This window comes from Lycorma delicatula, chromosome 2 (genome assembly GCF_047948215.1).
Source record: "Lycorma delicatula isolate Av1 chromosome 2, ASM4794821v1, whole genome shotgun sequence".
Classification (NCBI taxonomy): Eukaryota; Metazoa; Arthropoda; class Insecta; order Hemiptera; family Fulgoridae; genus Lycorma; species Lycorma delicatula.
In genome coordinates this window covers 114,901,469-114,924,142 of record NC_134456.1, presented here as the reverse complement: position 1 = coordinate 114,924,142, position 22,674 = coordinate 114,901,469, and the positions used below count along the sequence as shown (strand labels likewise).

Sequence of the window (22,674 nt, the reverse complement as noted above, 5' to 3'; positions counted from 1 at the left end):
AAATCTTTATGTTTCAATATTTGTTTATTTATGAAGAATTATAATTTTTTTAAATTATTTTTTATTAAATCAGATTGGAAAAGTTGACTGGAAATCAGGTTGAAAGTTATAAATTACTAAGCATCATATTTCTTCAATAATTTTTTTTATGAGAATGTCTTTAAGGAATAATATTCTTCTTTAGTCATGCTGAGAGCTGAAGAACAAGACTCCACATTACAGTTTCAAAGGATCTTTCAATTACATTACAAAGTGAGATAGCTCAACACAATTCCACAATAATTCTTATACCATAAGACAAGACAGGGTAAATCTTGTTAAATCCCAGGTAACAAAAAGTAGAATTAGAGTTACAGACTCCTAATCCACATTTTACAGTTTCAACAAGAACTACTTTGCTCAGTTAAATTTTCAGTTCCAACAGCTATGCAAACAATTATATAAAATATTAACAATAGGGTTATGTTAATAAGACAATTCATAACACCACTATCTATTCACTTTGGTATAAGATTGTAATAGCCAGTACACAAAAAATTATTGTATTAAAATGTCAGAACTGAATTGAAATGGTAACTATTAAGATCATTAAGATGCCGGGTGTAAGAGCAAGTTCTCTTGCAGCTGGACCTGTTAAAATAGTTGCCTCAATGATGTTATTTCGCATAGTTTTGATTTGCAACCTTGTGCTTTTACATAACCTTGGAGGTTTAACGTTTCGTAGTAAAATAATCGGAACTCCTATTTTAAGACTGAGAGTATGAGCTGGAAAACCTGCAGGATTAAGAGAATTCAAAAATTCTGGAGGATAGTGAACTGCATCTTCAGTTACAGAATTTACAGATCGATATTCTTTGTTTTACCCTTCAACTTTTTATAAAATCATATTAATTTCAAATGAAGAAATATTTTGAGGAGTTATGATAGATCTTTCGCAAAGCCACTCATACAGTTTTTGTAAAAGCTTACTAATCTTTGGATAAATATTGGAAATGAGATCATCAAGTGTATGCACAACGGTACCAATTTTTTCATCGACAGAAATGTAACCATCATTGTAAGGAAGAGCCCATTACAAGTGTTTAGTAGATGTAAGGGAAAGTTAGCATCGCCACCTCCAAGATGAACTCTCATATTAGTTCTAAAGTTAATAGTAAGGACAAATTTCCATAAGGGTGATGATTTTTGTTTATTTATCATCCATGGCGGATAAAACAGAACAAAGTTATGCTAGTAGACAGGGATCCTCAGGCCTTCCGCCGCTGTAACCGACTGATCCCAAGGGCAAAAAACGAATTATACAATCCTCCTCTGAAGAAGAGGTCTATACTGGTGGCTTAAAGGAGGTTACTCTTCGACTAGGACAAGCGATGATGCGTTACAAACAACATCTGGGAAAAAACATGTTAAATTATATGTATGACCATAGTAAAGAATTAAGAGAAATATACACTGCTTTAAAACATCTGCAGGAGACTGCAACTACTCCAGAGACCAGTTCGCAATATACACAGACTGATATGCCCCCTGGTGCAAATCAGGAAGACATATTAAGTCTTGAACTAACTGATGAGGAACTTCTGGATATGACCGCTAAGAGATGGTCTGCCTGGACAATGTCTAAAGCCAAATTAATTACCATGCCTGCAGAGGGCGTTACAGATACCTGTCAATTTATTGATATCATCAAGTCCAAAAGGGCAATGGCAGAGGGCAAGAATCCTGGAATGATAGCTGTAGACACTTCTGTCATTATGGATGACGAATACGATACTCAGACCAATAAGTATATCGTTTTCTACGACTCGACAGAGGGCGACAGGGCTGCTGCTGGGTGTATACTAGGCGCGGTCAAGAAGATCTTACTAAGGGCCCCTAATGTGGCCCCAGTTCGTTCTGCCAAGTGGTCCTATTGGTGTCATGATTAAGAAGATGGTTATCTATCTGTTCAGGACTAGTGAGACGCCTGCATTGATGGTAGCGCCGAAAAAAAAATGAAGAGAGTAGGACGCGTTCTAGATCCGCTTCTGCTCGGCGATCAACACCTCCCGTGGAGGGCAGCAAAGTGGTGGTTGTCCGGTCACAGGGCAAGTCGTATGCTGATCTACTCCGGACTGTAAAGGACAAGATCTTTAAAGACGAGGCAGGGGAAATCCTGTCCCTTCGCAAGGGTAGAAATGAAGACTTGGAAGTCAAAATTAAAGATGTTAAGGATGCGGCTCAGTTTACCGCAACATTGAGAGACAGGGCTTCTGACCTACAAGTGGATTTTCGTACTAAGGGCGACCGACGCGCAGTGGTACACGTTAAAGACATGGAAGAGAGTACCACAGCGCAAGAATTAAGCAAGGCTATTACGGCTGTTATTGGAGACACTGAGTCTTTCAGAATTACCTCATTACGGCAGGCTTATGGAAATACTCGAAATGCGACAGTAATAACCAATCAGAGGGCTGCAACTAAGTTAATTTCCAGTAGAATTAAGGTCGGCTGGGTTCACTGCCGGGCTTATATCAGGACTGATAATATGAGGTATCAAAGATGCTGGGCCGCTGATTACACGAGTACGGTATGTAAGGGCCCGGATAGGTCAACCCTTTGTTACAATTGCGGTCAGAAAGGCCATGTGATAAGAGACTGCAAGGAGGCCACTAAATGCCTTGACTGCAACGGCACGGACCATCGCACGGTAGGAGTGCAGTGTGGACTACCTAAATAATGGCTAAAATAATACTATCTAACGCCAACAGGAGCATTCTTTCCCACGATCTGGTGGGGGAGACTGCGAACGATCTTGAGGTTGACTTTATAGTCACTACAGAACCCAACCTGAGAACGGCGGCCAGAGGTGATTGGTGGGCTGATGCGGTTGGAGATGTTGCTATCAGTAATGTCTCCGGCCGTCTTGGCTGGCACCTGCTTCATAGAGGTGAGGGAATTCTGGCAGTAGCACTCCCGGACTTTGTCCTTATAGCCGGTTACGTAAGTCCAAACATTAATATCGGGGACTTTGCGCAGTACATCAACGATTTGCAGCGAGTCATACAGCGGGCACCTAGTAGACCTATACTCTTAGGCGACTTTAATTGTAAGTCCATTTTAACTGGCAGCTCTTATACCAATGCAAGGGGACGAATCTTCATTGACATGATGATGACCACAGGGCTGATCTGCCTGAATGACTGCACTTATACCTACGAGGCAAGAGGCCATAGATCAGTGCTGGATCTTACGCTGGTGGACGGCAGATGGAATCCTTCCGTCTTTAGTTGGAGCGTTCTTGAATCTGAAACCGGAAGCGATCACCTAGCAACTTTGCTTGTTATGGAAGGCGCAAGACCTTCAACATCAGCCACTGCACGATTTAGATTTAGTCCAAGACAAGTTGAGGTGGTGGTTAACAAGATTGCCAGGACCCTATCTGATGGAAGAATAGTAACGCCGCAAGTCCTTCAAGAATCAATTATTACAGAACTGTCTAGAGTCCCGCAGTTTGGAAGGGGTCGTCACCCAGTATACTGGTGGACGTCTGAAATTGCAGATCAGCGAAGAGTGTTACAATTTTGGCGTAGGAAAAAGCAAAGGCTGGGGCCCGCTGGCGGTGCGCCATATGACCAGGCGAAGGAAAGATTTGTCCAAGCTAGGCGTACTTTGAATCATCTAATAAAGACTAGTAAAAGAAACTGTTGGAAACAGCTGTGTGCTGACTTGGATTCAGACCCGTGGGGACGGGCATACAAAATAGTAATGAAGAGACTAGGACGCCGCTTGCCTGTCCTAGTTACAGAAACGGCCAGACTGCATCTTCATAGCCTCTTCCCTGTTCAAGATGAGGGACATACGGACATAATAGACTGCGAAGCTAAACGCTTTACACAAAACGAGGTCGCTATTGCCGTTTCTGGTCTGAAGGATAAAAAAAATCCGGGTCCGGATGGAATCCCGGCTGACCTCCTCAAAGGATTAATTAAGATAATCCCCTGGGAAATCACTGACGTGGCCAATTATGGAGTACAAAACAAGACTTTCCCCGCATGCTGGAAGGAGTCACGGACTGTTTTCCTGCCTAAGAAGTCCGGCAATCCAGAAATCATTAGCTATCGGCCGTTGAGTCTCATCAATAATATGGGAAAGGATGCCGAGCGCTTGGTAGCGAACAGACTTATCCAAGAATTAGAGTCCAAAGACGGGCTTCATGATAACCAATTTGGGTTCAGGAAACATAGATCCACGCTGCAAGCTCTGGATAAAATTACCAACTGGGTATTGTCTGTCAGATCTGGTACGTGGCGTACCAGAAGAATCCCGTTGCTTATTCTGTCAGATATCAAAAATGCCTTTGGATCGGTCCGGTGGGATACGATTATGGCAGCTCTCACGAACAAACAGATTAGTCCCTATATCAAAAGACAAGTACGAGAATATCTGACTGATAGGTGGACTTTGGTCGAGGCGCTCGAAGGTAAATTTAGATATCAGCTTCATGGAGGAGTGCCGCAGGGGTCTGTGTTAGGCCCCTTGCTTTGGCTAATAGTAATTGATGGAATACTCAGACTGAGATTATCTGAAGGCTCGGAAATAGTTGCTTATGCCGATGATTTGACTATATTAATTGAAGCCAAAACTGAACGTGACCTTGAAGTTACCGGTAATGAAGTGCTAACATTGGTTAATAACTGGCTCTCGGACCGAGAACTATCTTTGTCTTTAGATAAATGTCACTATATTTTTCTGGCTGGAAGAAGGCGACTCAGAGACCTAAATCTCCGCGTGGGCGATCGCAGACTAGACCGTGTGGCAGTAACAAAATATCTTGGTGTCATTATAGACCCAGCTCTAAAGTTCAGTCCTCATCTCGCACAGAAATGTAAAGAGGTCGAGAATACCGCAAAGGCTTTAACAAGATTGTTGGCTGGACATGAAGCTCCACGTGCATCTAGGCGGCGGGTCATTGCCTCAACTTTAACCTCTATATTATTGTATGCTGCACCTATATGGGAAAAAGCACTTTGTGTTGCAAGAAATGTCGTAAGACTTAGAACTCTGCATAGGCAAGCTCTTATAAACATCACTTCTGCATACCGCACCATCTCTTACGATGCGGCTTGTGTATTATCATCGGTTCCCCCTATCGACCTCTTAGTTAAAGAGCGATCACTTAGGTATCGTGGCATCCCAAAACAAGAAGCCCAAGCCAACATCAGGCGCATATGGCAGGACAGATGGAATCTTTCCACTAAAGCTACCTGGACCAGGAGATTGATACCCGACTTGGGCATGTGGCTTGATAGAGGACATGGGGAGGTTGGTTATTATCTTACTCAAATACTTTCTGGAAATGGTAGCTTCGAATATTATTTACATCGATTCGGTAGAAGATCAGCACCTATTTGCATGTTCTGCCAGGATTCGGATACTGCTGAACATACTCTGTTCCACTGTAATAGATGGACTATACATAGACGACGTGCAGGACTGCAAGAATTAAATCCGGAGAATATGCTTCTTTTTCTCCTGCGGACCACTGACAATTGGAACAAAATGGAGGAGTTTGCCAAGATAGTGCTAAAGGCTAAAGATGATGTAGCCCTTTTAAGAGGCCATTGAGGCCCCGTGGTAACTTAGTAGTTTAATATTTTCGTTAAGGCAAGAGCTATGAGGAGAAGATCATTCCTTCGTTTGGGGATCATAACAACTGGGTAATGAAAAGACCGAGACCCGGTCCCCTCGGCGGGGGCTAGGGACGGCTTTGTCGGGCCTGATTCTCTGTCGGGGGGGCTTGAGGCAGGTACATTAAAACAAAAGATCCAACCGGGGAGGCTGACCAGCTGTGCTGGACGTACAGCCGGCGGGTGGGGAGGCCTCCTTTGAGTTTAAAGGACACTTTCCAGGGCTGCGCATACTTGAATGGATGCCCAGGGAAGTAGGGGGAGAAAAAAAAAGAGAAAAAAAAGGGTGATGATTTAAGACATGCCTGATGATTTAATCAGCCCTAGTTCCTCTCACGAGGATAGGCAATGTTTGCTGAAAGTCTCCAGCAAACACGAAAGTTATACCACTCATTAATTTACTGCATGATCTTATATCTTGAAGGGTTCAATTAGTGGCTTCAATATGAGTTCAATGACTCATTGTGCACTCATCTCACACTATAAGTTTAGCAGTTTGCAAAATTTGTCCAAGTGGACCATTTTTACGAATAGAACAAATTGATTCTTGCTCACTTGCAACATTTAACGGTACCTTAAAAAAGGAATGTGCAGTTCTACCACCATTTATAGGTGTAGCAGCTATTCCTGATGATGCTACACCGATTGCAACATTTTTAGTTGAGTGAACTTAAGGAAGAAGCAGATTGATTAATAAAGTTTTCCCCATGCCTCCAGGAGCATCTAAAAAAAAATCTTTGGGTTGTTGCTAGCAATACTATCATTTATATCATCAAACGCCTGATATCGATCTGTACTAATTTAGGAAGGCTAATACTTACAAATTCTTTATGTTCATTGATGTCGAAAGAAAGTCTTAATATTGTCATAAGCATTAATTGATTATCACATGTTGGTTTTGGTATACCGAAATTGCATAAGTATTTCTCGCTTAATCTAATGATAATATTTTCAATCTCAATGAGACCTCTACTCAATATTTCATTTCAAATTGTAATCTCAACATTATTAGTTTGACGTCGGATTTGATATAAAATATCTTACAAAACATTTTTTGGAACACTTCCCTCAATACATTCGGTTGGGCAGGATGACAAAAAACTAATACAATTGCAAATAATTCTCTCAATTTAGGTAAAGACTGACAGACAGAAGCATCAGCAAGCGTGTCTTTCCAGTGATTATCATTTTCCAATAAGCCAAGTGCAGCGCAAGCAGCTTTATATGTTTGATGTAGTACACCATCAACAGCTTTCAAATAATCAAAAGATGTGAGTTCTTTAACATTATGTACTAACATATGCAGATGAAAGCATTGACTTTGGTTTGGATAAATTGTTTATACTCTACCCAGAGTAGCATCCCCCTTTTTGATTGCAGAAAATCTTTCGATGTCATATATATATGTAGATATAGTATTTAGAAACTTCAGGATATAACAGTGTCTTAGCGAAGTGATCGGACTAACAAAGGTCAAAAAAAAGTAATAGGAGTGGTCTTCTGTGGACTTTCAAGGACTTGTTGGACTTGTTAAAATCGCCAATCGATCTCAGATGTATATATATATATATATATATATATATCTACCATTATATAATTACCATTAATTAATTATCGCTTGCATGGAGTTGCAAAATTCAACATTTATGTGGGCATTAAAGCAACGTGACAGTAGTGGGCAATGTGGGATGATTCATTTATTATCAACATCAATTATGTTACTTTGCATGTTTAAAGTTGTAAAATCTTCATCCTCCGGACTTCTCTTGCAATAAGTCGGGTAACCATCATCTGCAGTTTGGGTGTTGCAAATGTATATTTGAGGATACTTTTTTGAACATTTTACATTTACCATGCATGGTGATGACTTATTTTTATCACCACATGGTCTGTGACACATATGTTTACAAACAATGTCATATAATAATAGATCAACATTTTTATCAGGGAGTTCAGAAGATATGATAAGATCAATTTTGTCAGGTCGTATTTTAGTTACTAACCATACCAATGTGTGACAATGAGGTAAGCCTCATTTTTACCAGTCGACACTTAGCACATAGCAGTTGACCAAACCAAATATTTCATTTTTCTTAATAAGGCCTAGTTTTTTCATTTTCAAATGGAAAACCGGATATAACATCAAGTCTATCCGTAGATTTTTTACCAGTAAATAGTTGGGTTTTTATTTCTGACCATTCAGGATTGCACGTAAACATTATAAATAAATTTGAACGCCCAGATTTATGCACATATGTCATAGCATCTTGAGATTTCTCATGGATAAATCGTGGTGAACCAGTGAAAGATGAGGGAAGTATGACACTTTGGCCCATGTTGTTAGCAATAACATGTGTCTTGTTCCACAGTATCTCAAAGATGAATGTAATCATCAGCAGTAATTTTTTTTGGCTTTACAAATAAAATTTAAGCTTTCAGTGATCATTTTGGCCATCATGTCAACACAATATTGATTAAATAAGTCTCTGTAATAATGTAAAAAACTGTCAAACGTTATCTCGAACCATAAGTCGATAAGCATAAAATTACCTACAGGAAACCGTTTTATTTTGTTCATTATTATTTAGCGAAATAATTAGGTAATAACCATCTTCACCCTTCAGAAAAATAAGGGGATATTGTAAACGATCATAAGGGCGGTGAAGCTCAGACACACATTCCATTTGACTGTTACGACAACGTAAGATTATATCTCTAGGTCCTTTATCTTCATCGCCCAGTAAAACTTCAACTTCATTAGTAGTTGGAGCATTACAGCGACCCTTATGCTGATTAGCAGGTACACGATTTGCATGAATTATTAAATTAAAATCTTAAGCGTTGCCCTAAGGTGTGTTATCAATACTGCATTTAAACTCTCTGATCAAATTATTACGTTCCAGCAAAACTTGCTGGAGTGCTGTTACTAGTTCCTTCTTCAAGTTTGGAACAATACTAGTAGGAAGAGCAGTTTAATCAACATCAAAAAGGAAGTAAATTTGTAAAAAATTGGTGATATACACCAGCTGCTGGTAATAAGCTTCCTATGCGATGGTAAACTTGACCTTGAATTTTAAAAGTAGGCATAAAATTCCCTTCTACTTTATTTTGTTTAGCACCGAAAGAAGTCATCTGAAATATATTTTCAATGTATTTTCTAACATTATCGATAAAATGTTTTGACAATGGATGAGATTCTGAAACTGAACTCTTAATTGGTTCTGGTAGTTCTTTAAGTGTAGGAAGTGAAACTTTACCACCCGAACAATACTTGGCAGGTGCTTCATCTTTCCATTTTTTTGCAAAACAATGATTGCATATTTTAATCATTGCACCAATTTGTAAATCTTTACTATTAATATAATCCAAATGAGGATCATATTCAAAAGTAAATCTGTACTTTAAAGAGGCATTCCTATATTGTATATCATTCCAAAATAGAGCCTCACGCTCTTCCATAACCTTTAATCTTTATAATATTTTACTTTGGAACAAACTCACTAGAAGTTTGTTTAATATTTTTATGTTGTGTTTATTACTCATTTAACATAATTATTTTATACAAACATAAAATAGTGTATTTTTTATACTATTCTCTTGTCATTTATCCCAGATTTCTCAAAACTATTGAAAATACAGTTCTGGAAATTTTTTTCAATATTTCATATAAAACCACTAAAATTACTCCTTAATATAAATCCCAAGAATTATAGTCTGGCTTAATTTGACTGAAAATGCAGAAATCAGGGTGAAATCTTTTGCCAGCTGACACTCATTAACAAAGTGTTTCTGAACCTATATTTATATGAACTATCTTCTTTATTTTCACCAGCAGAACAGAAAGTTTGTTACATTTTTTGTGAATTACTCTGTGTATGCAGATCTCATTTACTAAATAAATCTAATTACTTTTACGTTATTTTTGTTTAATTCATTATAATTATATAAATAAAAATACGAAGTAAATCTAACACACCACAACAGTCTAATAGGCCTAGCCACCATTTCTTAGCAGATTTGTTGAGTATTTACAGGGTTTATCTGTTAGTTTATATTTAAAAAGTTTATACAAATTATTAACATATTTTGTACTTACATTATTAACATGTTTACAATTTATATTTATATAATAATAATTTTTTTTTCTGAACTAATATAATTTTTATTTGAATTTTAGATCAAGAACTACCTAATTATGATTATACCTGATGTGTCCAAATGTCAAAGTGGAACTGTCACATAACGTTACTATAAGTTATATAATCAGAACTGGGCTCACAGAAATCTGATACGGTCATCTTAATGAGCTAATTAATTTTCATTGTAATTAATTTATAACATAATGTCCTTTATTACATTTCATGTAGATTTAGGGAAATTCCCTTTCATTAATATAATTAATTATTGTCTGACTGAATAACAAAGGGAAACTGGCACAAAAGAAAATACTATCATTTTTAAGTTTATAAATGAACTTGAGAAGGTAGTAAATAGCATTCCTTATGAGCTCTTGGTTCCGCAGCAACTAGAATGTTTCAAAGAGTAACAAACTGCAAAGTGAAGTGTATGAATGAAGTAAGAATAAGATGATTGTGACTGAAACCATGTTTACTAAAATAGTTTCTCTATACCAGAAAAGTTTCCAAAAATTGGCTGTTTGTGTTTGCATCTTTTTTAATTGTTAATAACAGTAGTATGTAGTATGACCAATATTTTTACAATAATCCATAAAATTATTTTTTTTTTAAATTAAGTTTGAAGATTCCACATTTCCTGTTTGTAAATAAATAAGCAAGACACAAATTTTTGTATCACTTATGTACATTATTTTAAAAAAATAGGATATTTTAAGAATGAATTAAGAAAGGAGTTAAAAATACAAGTTAGATCAATTTGTAATTGAGACTTTCAACAAATTCTAACATAAAAAATATAACTAACTTCAATACTAAATATTAAAAGCATATTTTTGCAGAAGATAAAAACAATAGATAGCTATCATACTTACTTTAATAGGTCGTTTTGTATCGGGTTGAGTAAACCTGAGTAATAGTAATCCAGATACTGATAGAAGAGTAAATAATGCTTCCACAAAACTGACATAGTTAATAAGCATATATATATCTTCTATGAACAGCATAACTACAGTAACTACACACTGGAATAAAAAAAAATTAATTATTATTTCACATTTTTACTATTGAAATGAGGAAAATGTCTTATTGAATAAGGCTTTATATTAACAACTGTAATTGACAACTGCAATATTCCTTTTTGTATTTTTATAACAAGGTTGTCATATTAACCACCACTCACATACAAAAAAAATATTGAATCAATTGTTTTTACTGAATGTAATCTAGGTCTTCTTCAAATTATATTTAGGTTACACATTTTTTTAGGAATTTTTCATTTGACATATTCAAATCAAACCATCTCATTTTCTGTCCTTCAGCACTCTAGATCCTAGCAAGGTCTTCTCTTATTTCTTACTAGATCTCTTCTTTCCTTTCCTACCATGCTTCCTAAAATCTTCATCTCAGTAGCCTGTACTTTCTTCTTTTCTTGAAGTGACCCAAGACTGAACCAACACCTTTCTAAAAAAAAGTGTTAGAATAGGAACATAGTAACTTATGAAAATTGTCCATTTACATTTCATCAGACCTTTTTTGCCCCATAATAAACTTTTTAAACTTCTTTAATAGTATAAGTACAAATAATAATATTATTGTACTCTATTTCCTGACTGATCTTCCAATCCTCGGATATTTCACAACCTAAATACCTAAAAATTTTAACAATTTTTTAGAGACTATCTCTTCCATGTTGATTGTTCTTTGTCATCACCAAAGTTTTGCTTTTCTCTATGCTTAATCACATCTCCTATTTTTTCTGTTTCTTCTACCCAGGCAGTAACATTATACCCATCTGTGCTATACCCATCTGTCTCTTCTACAAGAACAACTATCATTACTGAATATTTATGTTTTTATTTCTTGCTTTCTGTTTTCTACTTCATCTAATTATGAGTAGATCCACAGATTTCACCCAAACAACGATAAACAATCCACAAAGTTAACACTGAAATTATGTTGCCGTAGTCAGTTTCCAGCACAATATTGACAGCCTCTCCTACTGATATCCTTACTACATCTTCAACATTCTTTACGTTACTTTAATCATTTTTATAACTTTTGGGTGTTCCCCTGTACTCCTTAGTGCTAAAATGAGCTATTGTTTTTCGTCATGTGCTTGAGTATCCAGAATTATAAGAGTAAACATATCACTTATTAGTGGGACAAGAAACTTATCCTATTTCTTTACAAAGAAAATTTTAGAGTTCCATTTCATAATTATATATTTGTTAATTTCCTTTAATTCTCTTTTAGCTTTGGCTTTATAATTTAAAACTTTTCTTTAAAAAAATTGTGCTTCATTCTGGCAGCAGCACAGGTTTTACTAGTAAAACCCAAAAAATAATTTTAAAATTAAGTGGAAACTAGAAAAATAGGCGACTCCACAGTCCGGCTTGAAAATTTTACATGGTTTATGCTTCATTATACATGATTTTGTTAAATGTTTTTGCCAAATGTAACTAAATAATGTTCATGAATTTAGCATACTAAGAACAACAAAAGTTTTACAAGGAAAAGCTTCAAAATCCTGAACATTTTAGCTATTTCTGGGGTTGTGATTTTTTAACACAGCTCTAACCCCAATGTTTTCTTTTTTAAACCCCAAAACACAAATATAATTTTAGATAAATCAGTTGTATAAAGAAGTATAAATTGTTTAAACAAATGAATCGTTTGTGTGCTGTGAGCACAGCCCAGCACACCACATGGTTCACTCTGTGCCAATAGCAGCTAAAATAAAAATGTGAGTGCACACATCAAACAAACAAACCCATGCACCAACCTTTTTTATGGGAAAGAAAACGGTTATGACATTTTTTTCTGGTAAAACATTTAAATCTTAGATGAAATAATGGCATTTTTTTAAATGTGTAAAGAGAAGGTTATAAATATCAGCTCTAATAGCCAAATAAAGATTTATGAGCAATAACACCTTTAAAAATTTACAAGATTTTGTGAAAAAATTCCTCCAGCTATATTTTATTTTTTATTATCAAATTCCTCTAAGTTTTTTCTTTGGAGAACATATTGCTGTTGTAAATATCTACTAAAATACAGATGGACTTTTCTCATAAATTTGAACACTGATATTTTCCATTAATATAGATTCTTCTTGCTCCCTTGAATTTCCTACATAATCGAATTTTTAACAATTTTCAATAATATAAATTAAATGTTTGACAAGGTTGTAAGACTAAATAATATGTTAAGAATAAAATTTTAATAAAGTGATTTCTTTAATGTATAGTCTATTGTATAGTTAAAACTAGTTTAAAAACAAATTTACCTACTTGATCAACATAATTTACGGGGTGTTTTTATAATTTCAGTATTAATGAGAGATAATTGTATTCTGCAACATTTACAAAAATTTGTAGAACTTTTATTCACCGTGTCTTCACCCAAATCAGTGAGTTTGCACTACAAAATGCTTATTTTCTCAGTAAAGATGAATAATTTATTAGTGCAACAGAAAAAGAAGTAAAAAATAATAGGAAGATAGCATGAAAAATATCTAATATATGTATAATTGACTGAAAATGGTTAAAAATAATAGTAAAACTAAAATAAAAACAATTTCGCTAAAATTTCTTAAATATTTTAAATTCCTTAATTGTGACATATTTGCATCCTTCATTGCTTTTAATTAAGATTTTCATGTTGAAGTCTTGAAGTCTGGCTTATTTCAGTGAGGTGGTTTATAAAAGTGCACTAAATGGTAAAGTGAATTGCATGTATTGTTCTTTCTACTGTTGTGAAATAATGATTATAAACAGTAGATATCTTTCAAAATCCAATTCAAACATTACTCTGTAGCTTCAAAACACTCAGTACTCCCAGAAGCAGTCTCTGACATATCTTAACAAACAGCAAAAGTTTAGCTCAGTCACAGGAAAACTGAAAACTTTTTCTGATAAAAATTTATTGTTTTACAAAAAAATATTTAAAACTTTATCTTTTAGTACACAGATCATCACAGATATTAAAATACAATTAACAGTTTTTAAAATGTGTCTGACTATTTAAAATCTATAAATTAATTAATTACTCTAATCCACTTGTTTTTAGTTAAATTTAATGTACCAATAGGGGGTTTCAATAACTCAAAATTATTAACTACTAAAATTTTTTTGTTGGTCTTTTCTACTTCAAATTAATAAAGCTTCTTTGTATAATGTTTTTTTTTTTTAAACATAACGTAAAGGTTATATAGAATAATAAACATCTAATGATGAACTTAATCAAATTGATTGGTTTATAAATTTTTATTTTTACTAAATATATAACTATAATTTTTTTTTCAAAGCAGCAGCATCATGCTATGTGTAAAATCATTATAATAAAAAAAAATCTGTTATGAATAATTATCTAACTTTCACCACTGTCACTGATAAAAACATAGTAAAAGTAAAAAAAGAAAATGGTTCATAAATTTCATAAAGCATATTGTGGTTTATATTACTTGTATAACTTCATAATTTCAATACAACTAAGAAGTTGTACAAAAATAATTGAGCATCAGTAAATTATTCAAAACTATAAACTTATATATTGTTTTAAAAGTTTTGATATTAAATAATTCTTACCACTGATTATTATGAGCAAAAACAGAAAAGAATAAAACTTTGAATAGTAATGTTTGCTTTATAAATCAGTGCTTCAAGGACAGATAGAATTTTTAGTATTTTCTCAATAAAATTAATTTTATAATGATAAATAATTCTATTTACCTATCCATCAATTCCTGGTTTGCTAACTGAAACACAGTTAATATTGTTATTAAAATAACTTATTTATTTATTTATTTTTTTTTTTTGAGAAAGAAAAAATAATGATGGATATTTAAGAAAGAAAAATCCATAAAGTAATAGTGTAAGAAATTCAGAGAAAACAGTTCAAATATATGTGTGTGTGTACATATGACATATATATATATATATATATATATATATATATATATATATATACATATATCAAAAACAAAAATATAAAAAGTTTACCACCAAGAGTACAGAACTCAATAATGCCTCTTACCTTATGCTTATTGTTATTAAATAAAAGTACTTTCGAGGGATTCTCACATCACTTAATAAAACATATTCCTTTTAAAAATCACACGTTAAACTTTATAACTTAAAATTGTAAACATATAAAAATATATAGTCATAAAAATTAAAAAGATTAAAAGTTTTTATTATATGTGGCTAGCCACACATACAGTACTGTATTCGAGTACAGTACCTGTAGCAGTTCTGTATTTGAGTACAGTACTGTGTGTGGCTAGCCACGAATAAAAATGTTTAATCTTTTTAACTTTTATGACCATATTTTATATATTTACAATTTTAAGTTTTAAATTTTAATATGTGATTTTTAAAAATAATATGTTTTATTAACTGATGAGAGAAACCTTCAAAAGCGCTTTTATATAATAATAACAAGCATAAGGTAAGATGCATTATTGAATTCTGTACTCTTTGTGGTAAACTTTTTATACTTTTGTCTTTGACATAATTAGTACAGAGGGGAATATAGACAAATACAATAACAAAAAAGAATTGATTTTTCTAAGTTTTATATATATATATATATACACACACACACACACATATATATATATATATACATTTGAAAATATTTATGTGCACATGGATACATTTTAATTTTAATAAATTTATTTTTTTAAATTTCTCTAATTATCACATAACTCATCTATCATATGTTACACATCATCACCTTCAACAGAGGTAAAACTCTACTTCTAAATTCACTTAATTTCATTAAAACTACTTATTTTACGTGATCAAAAAATCTAAAACTTTTTGTTTTCTTTGAATGCATACCAGTACAATGCTTGATTTACATAACTATGATAGAAGCATTTTTCAACACTTATTGTAAATAAATTATCTTCTTTTAAGAGCAGTAAAGATGAATATAAGCTTACATGCTACAGTTAGGTCATTATGACCTATCAATGTTCAGTATTTCCTTTACTCCAATCTTTCTTGTAGCCATTAATAATTTGGGAAAAGATCCTAACAATACCTGAAACAATTGGTGTCACATTCCAAGATGTTTAACATACTTTCAAGGTCAGTGAAGATTCTCAAGCATTACAAACTTACATTTTTATTACAAACTTACATCATAAAAATTTCCAAAACACCTTTCAGACCACTTCTGAAATATGCTGCTGGGTTCAAATCAGGAAATCCACCAGGTTACTCTTGGAATGAAAAAAGAGACTGGCCAAAGCCAAGTGTCCACATCTTACAGATTTTTTTAGGAGGTAACACAAACAACAACAATGATCATTAGATGAGGGAAGTATACGTGTAACAATACTTGGGTGTGAAATGAAAGGGAGGTAGATTTAGCTTCACTGCAGTCGCCAGAATAGCCAGTTATGAGTGCAATCAACATAAGCAATTTCCAAGATAAATTTAGGAAGATATAATAATAATAATACTAATAATAAGATAAGATAAGATATGTAATAATAAGATGTATAATAATAAGATATGTATTAATAAGATGTATAATAATAAGATATGTATTAATAAATATAATATTCTAGATAACGATTAACAAATTTTTTTAAGCTTATTGTTTATCACACATTTTTGAGGTACTCTTGTAGATGAATTTTGTGGACCAGGGTACATTTCTATATATGTCATATACTTACGTGTCTGCCTATCTTCAAATTAAACCATTCAAATTTTTGTTCTAATAAGATATTTTTTATTCACCTTTTAAACAAACCAAAAATAGCACTACATGAACTTCATTCTGGCCTATTTGATTTTTGACATATTTTTAAATAATCCTGAAACAGCTCACATCAAGTTGTATGTATCTCCAATTGTTTATTTACTTTTTGAAAATACTCTACTTTTACTTTTGAAACTATACTGTTTTCTTAAAGATGCTTTTTCATTTGGGAGATGATTTCAGCTCAGGCTTTTATTTATAACATAAAACCATAATCTTCTTAGATCATCGCATGATTTAACACTTTTAAATGACAGTTATTAACATTCTCCAGATTTAGACTAATAAATTTTTGCCATTACTAATAATAATTTATGTATTAGTAAATATAATATTCTAGATAACGATTAAATATTATTTTAATTGTTTTTTGTTATTTTTTAAAGTACTGGTTTTTTAATAGTTATAAATAATGCACTCATGTGTTATGCATATTTCAAAAAATAAAATCATCGATTTGTGTAATATATTAAAAAATGAATATTCAAATAAAATGTGAAATAATCAATTATTATTTAAAATTGTTATATAAGTTATAAAGAAAATATATAATACCTTTAGCCTAAAAAGAGACAGGATGTTTAGTAGTAATAAATCATAACCTTACAGATAGTACCAATTACGTAATCACTTGAAAAAAGTGATGTATTAGGTACTGGTGTGATCACCTACTAAGTATATCAGTAATTCTACAATAGTTAAGAGTTTTTTGTTTTTTTTTATTAAACACCAAGAAAGAAATAGTGTACCATATTTTATGTTAATTCTTTAAATTTGAGTTTGAAGCTTGGCTTGTCATGGATCTCAAAATAAATCAAGAATTGACAAAATAAAGCTGTATAAAAAATTTCTAGAGGATTAAGTGCATTTTTTGGGGACCATTGAGTTTATTAACAGATGTGCAAACCAATTCTATCGAGAACTCAATTTTTGAGTACAGAAAAACTGATCTGGGTTAATGTAATAATTGTCAATTAAATTTGAGTTGTCCTAAATATAGTTTAGTGATGATTTCTGTTCTGTCAACAAAAATGTATGGTAATCATCTGGTGTTTTCCCTAGTGGCAAGCTCGTTATGCCATTGCTCTCTTCATCCATCCCTGTCCTAAACCTTCTCCTTCATCTTCTTGTAGTTTCCACTCTTTATATCATCTATTAACTTCACCGTTCTTCTCTTCCTCACTTCCTATCTCCTTCTACTAACCCTGGCAATGCAGTTGTAAAGATTCTACTTCCTTCAACCAGATGTCCGGACCAGTTTTATTTTCTTTTGTATACCTCCTGCATAAGTGCTCTTTCTTCTTTGATCCTGTTCATTATTTCCTTATTCTTCACTTTTTCCATCCACCTTACTTTCTCCATCCATATCTCAAAAGCCTCAATCCAACTCCTCAACCTCATTGTCCATGCTTCATTTCCATACAATAGGACACTCCATTCATAACATTTGGCTAACCTCTTTGTAAGTCTAAGTCTAAAAGTTTACTGCAAAATAATGTCCTCTTCTTACTGAAATCTTCCTTTGCCATTGCTAGAGGGAAGCTCCATTCAAAGTTTTAACTTCATTAATACATAGGAACAATTCATTTAATGTAATGCAGAAATGTGAAAAGTTTTTCTACTTAAAAAGTTTTATTACAAATCCGTAAATTTTTCAGGATTCTACTCTCTGAGATGTTCAAAGTGTTATAAAACTTACTAGACCACAATGCAGGAAACTTGATAAAAGTAGAGAGATCTCAAAAATCTGTTTAATGTTTGGTTGTAAGAAAAGGTAACATTAGTAATTTAGTATAAAACTTCTGAAACCCAAATATTTTCATATCTATTGCATTTTACTAGGTCAAAATTATAAATATTATTTTCTTATATATGAAATTAGTTTATATATCAAGTTAGATCTACTCTATACTAGAGAAGGTTATTCTAATAATATTCTAAGAAAAAAGTTACATTACTTTACCAAAAAAATTAATGAAGGAACTGGAGTAAATGTCTCAACATTAATGAGAGCAATAGCTTTTGGCAGATGTCCTTGTCTTGCACCAACAAAGAAAAGACGTGAAGATGCAAATATTGCTCCATTTAAGGCACCAAAAGTTGAGCAAGCAACAAATAATGGCATGGTCCATGAAAAAATTCCAAGCACTCTATCACTGAATGTCTGTCAACAAAGTAAATAAAAATAAAATTTGAATAAGGCTAAATACAAAAATAGAATGGTTTTACTGATTACATAAAATAAGTAAAGAAAAATATCATTATTAATCAGTCTATTAAAAGTACTATAATTACAACTTATACTTATGTGACAAATAGTCATTTAGTATCTTAGTTACAAAAAAAAATATATATATATTTGTGGTATGCAGTATCTGTATAGTTTAAGTAAATGAAACTAGATATAATACAATACATCTAGTATATATTACATTATATCAGCCGGGACTCGGCCAGGAACATTGGGAACAGCACTGCTGGGCCTAGCATTGCTGGGCCCGGTGTTGCTGCTCAGGTAGTTAGAGGCAATGGCATCTCCCCAGAGTTGAGTTATATCTAATTGTAGGTCCGACAATGGAGGGGGGGGGGCGAGGAAAAAAAGAAGATATATTACAATGATTTTTTTACATTTTCTTTTAATATCATCAATTACTATGATTATTTGTAACTAATGAATGCCAACACCATGCAAGGAAATTGCATCCAACGTTAATGATCTCTAGGAACTAGTTCATAAAAGGTTGCTCAAGCTTCTACCAACTCATCCTTCAGATTTTAAGAGGAAGAGGAGGATCAACTTTAGCTGATAGGCATCTCAATCAGTAATTTGTCTTTTTGTGCAACCTACTAGAAAGGAACAAACTTCCCTGAAATTCCATCAACAGAATTACCACCATGCTGAGTCTCAATGATTGCCTCCATACAAGAAGCTGCACTTCCTAGAAGTAGCTATAAAGGAAGTGGATAGAGAAAAGGGCCTATCAACCCTCATACAAGGACTGATTTTAATCAGGGGTAGTTACCCCATCTTTTCCAGAACCAATTTTATTCTTACTTAACAGCCTTCAGTTTTCCTGGTAGCTACTTTCTGAAATGATCCAAGTGTTTGGCATAATAAGTTTGTAAGAAATGAAGTTTATCATCTTACCCATGACAAGTCTATTGTTAAAATTTGTCAGAAAATATTAGAATAAAAAATTGTTTCTTAAGAAATAAATTTAATAAAAATTAACATAACTGAGTATAAAAAAATAATTTATTGTATTAATTTCAATTTCATTGGTGAAGAAATAAATAGTAAAAAACAGCTCTAAATTTGTTTATTAATTTAAAGCTAACATTACCTTAACTACATAAATATAAGCCTAAAAATGTAAAGTAAATATAAATAATTTTTATTTTTGATCTGACTTCAGTTACAAAGATTAGAAATTACTTCATAATGATAATTGCCAATAACTGTATAAGTTACTGATATTTTTGTGCCACTTTTGCTCTAAAAATTAAATCCATACAAATGAAAATAGTAACCTGAGCCATTACAATACTGTTCTTTAAAAATGAAGTTAGATCATTTACAAAGAAAGTTGTGAAAGCATGTAGAAAAAGTAGTCTTTTTAACGTTAGCGGCGATAGAAAAAATTGCAAAATAAATTTAATTAATTCTTTTTTTTATAAAATGTGTTTGAGTAATTTATTCCAAGTCTTCATTACTTTCAATTCTGTCCCAATTTTTTAATCCCAAAAGACTTCAATCTATTTCAATTCATTTTTTTCTTATCAACAAAAAAAAATATTATCAATGAATTAAAAGAGAAAATAGAATTTAAGTGTAATAACAAAAAAATAAAAAGTTTTCATACTTAAGAAATCCTCCATTTATTGTCATTGACTTAATAGTCTGTTAGACTAACTGAGGATTATGAAAAGTTATAGTGTATTATTATGGATAAAAACTCGATTATGAAATCTCTTAAAATGTGAAAGAAAATCATTTATAAAAATTTCTTTGCTCTTATTTATTAACTATTAACATTCATCTAATTTTTATTCACCATCTATTTGACTTACTAGTAGAAATGATGAACAGAAAACATCTCTGAATACAAATTAAAAAAAGAAAATATGGAAACTAATTAAATAAGAAAAAGGAATATCTACTTTTCTCTATTAATACGGATCTTTTGTTAATGGTTACTGAACTTTTTTTAATCTTAAGTAAGATTTTTTCTGTTTTTTTTTAAATAGTATATATAATACTGATCAATAAGTGATATGCTTATTAAACCATGATAATTTTAAACCATTTCATGTACTAAGCAAGATTAGACTGATTCTGTGAATCAGTTGAAACTAATTTTTATTCATTAGTACAACCCCAATAAGCACACCCCATCTACCTACAAATGGCAAATAACAAAACAACAAAACCCTAACATCTGATGTTTATAGTAAATGTCAAGGCAATTGGCAAAAAAACAATCCCTAAACATTTTGAGTTTCTTGAATTCACATTAATGGGTAATTTTTTATATGTTATCTTACCATATACATCTTTTATAAATTTTTTTAAATTTAATTTAAACCACCAAAACACAGTAAATGATAAGTTAAATTTGCCATATTGATTCCAAGAATTGATTTTCACGTGATGTATTTTAGGTAAAAACCATTATTAATCTTTGTGTTATTTTTCTGCTTTGTACTTTTGTATAATTATCATGGTATTTTTTATAAATTTTTTCTCTGAATTTTTATAGATTTTTGTATACATTGTACAGTAATAATTAAAATTTTTAATTATATTTTCAAATACTCTTTTATAAAAATCTAAATAATAATAATTGTAATGTTTATATTTTCTACTTCACTCCAAAAAACTATTTCAAGCAGATATAAAAAATACTTTTTTTAATTTATTGAATGCTTTTAAAAAAACTATCTTCTTCACATATTTGAATGTACTGATTGTAAAATTTATTCTATTTTTTACAGTGATGGTAAAAAAATTTATTTTCTTTTTAAGAGTAAGCATCCAGAAAAGTTTTCAGTTTCTCTTTTACAAAATTCATATATTTTGTGAACAACAATAAAAAATCTACATTCTTTAAGCAAGAATACATTTTCTGTTTAGTAACTTTTTTAATCCATTCCAAATTAATTTCTGAGAAAACAGAAGATTGATCCTAAAAATGTTAACTTTTTTATTTACAAACAGATGTTTTATAAGTTTCCAGCTATCAAAAATGAGATGCCAACCCCTACCTACTAGGAGATGGTTAGAAGGAAAAATGAAAATATGTTATTACTTAAGTCCAAGGAGGATCAAGAGGGTGCAACTTCCTGATTGTGTTGTAGAAAGGGGTATTTACATCTACAGAAAATGCTGGGAGCACAGCCCCCTTGTGACCAGGAAATTTGTTTGATACGAACTATCTATTTGATTAATTTTTTCACTCATATATTTACTTAATATGATTGTTATGGCAAATTCATTAATTTACAAATAAGAAATTTTTATATAAATTATAATATAAATTTAAAATAAACTTACAGTCTCAGTGAAACTGTAAATGGGAATTCATAACATTATATCCATATAAGAGTAGACTAATAGCTAATACCATACTGATGAACTAAACCGACCACAGCCACAGCACTTGAAGACAGGAGCTCTTGTTTTGTAAGAACAACAAAGTATGCTATATTTGCTAATACATATATCAAAGTTACTAATGGCAAGGATATGCAGATTGCCCTAGGCAGGTTTCTGTAAAAGATTAAAATAATGAGCAATAAATTCATAAAGCTATTGATTTAAAAAAAAAAACAAAAAACAAATAATAATACAAAAACAGCTGAGGTAACTTTTAGAAACTTTTATGTTTCTCGGACATAAAACTTTACACTTTACTGTAGAACAAACTCAGAAAATTCAAATCTGACATTTTTATTTAAAGTATTAATAATCTGATTTATCACTCAAAGAGAAATATTTTTATTAAAAATAAATAAATGAATCTGTACAGGCACAGTAACACTAGAGAACTCCAGGGTAAACATATCACACAAAAAGATCAAAGAACTTAAAA

General features: G+C 32.1%; 1 protein-coding gene and 1 pseudogene across 1 annotated transcript in view; both read right to left on the bottom strand.

Moving 5' to 3' along the window:
• The window catches only part of mnd (L-type amino acid transporter minidiscs), a 102,911-nt gene that overhangs the window by 13,705 nt on the left and 66,532 nt on the right, over window positions 1-22,674 (bottom strand). The window contains exons 5-7 of the mRNA XM_075357937.1: window positions 22,229-22,352; window positions 18,546-18,746; window positions 10,678-10,827 (exon numbers count right to left, since the gene is read on the bottom strand). Of these exons, the coding sequence (XP_075214052.1) occupies window positions 10,678-10,827; window positions 18,546-18,746; window positions 22,229-22,352 (475 nt within the window). The remainder of the gene's footprint in view (window positions 1-10,677; window positions 10,828-18,545; window positions 18,747-22,228; window positions 22,353-22,674) is intronic.
• LOC142319804 (uncharacterized) lies at window positions 8,177-8,999 on the bottom strand (annotated as a pseudogene).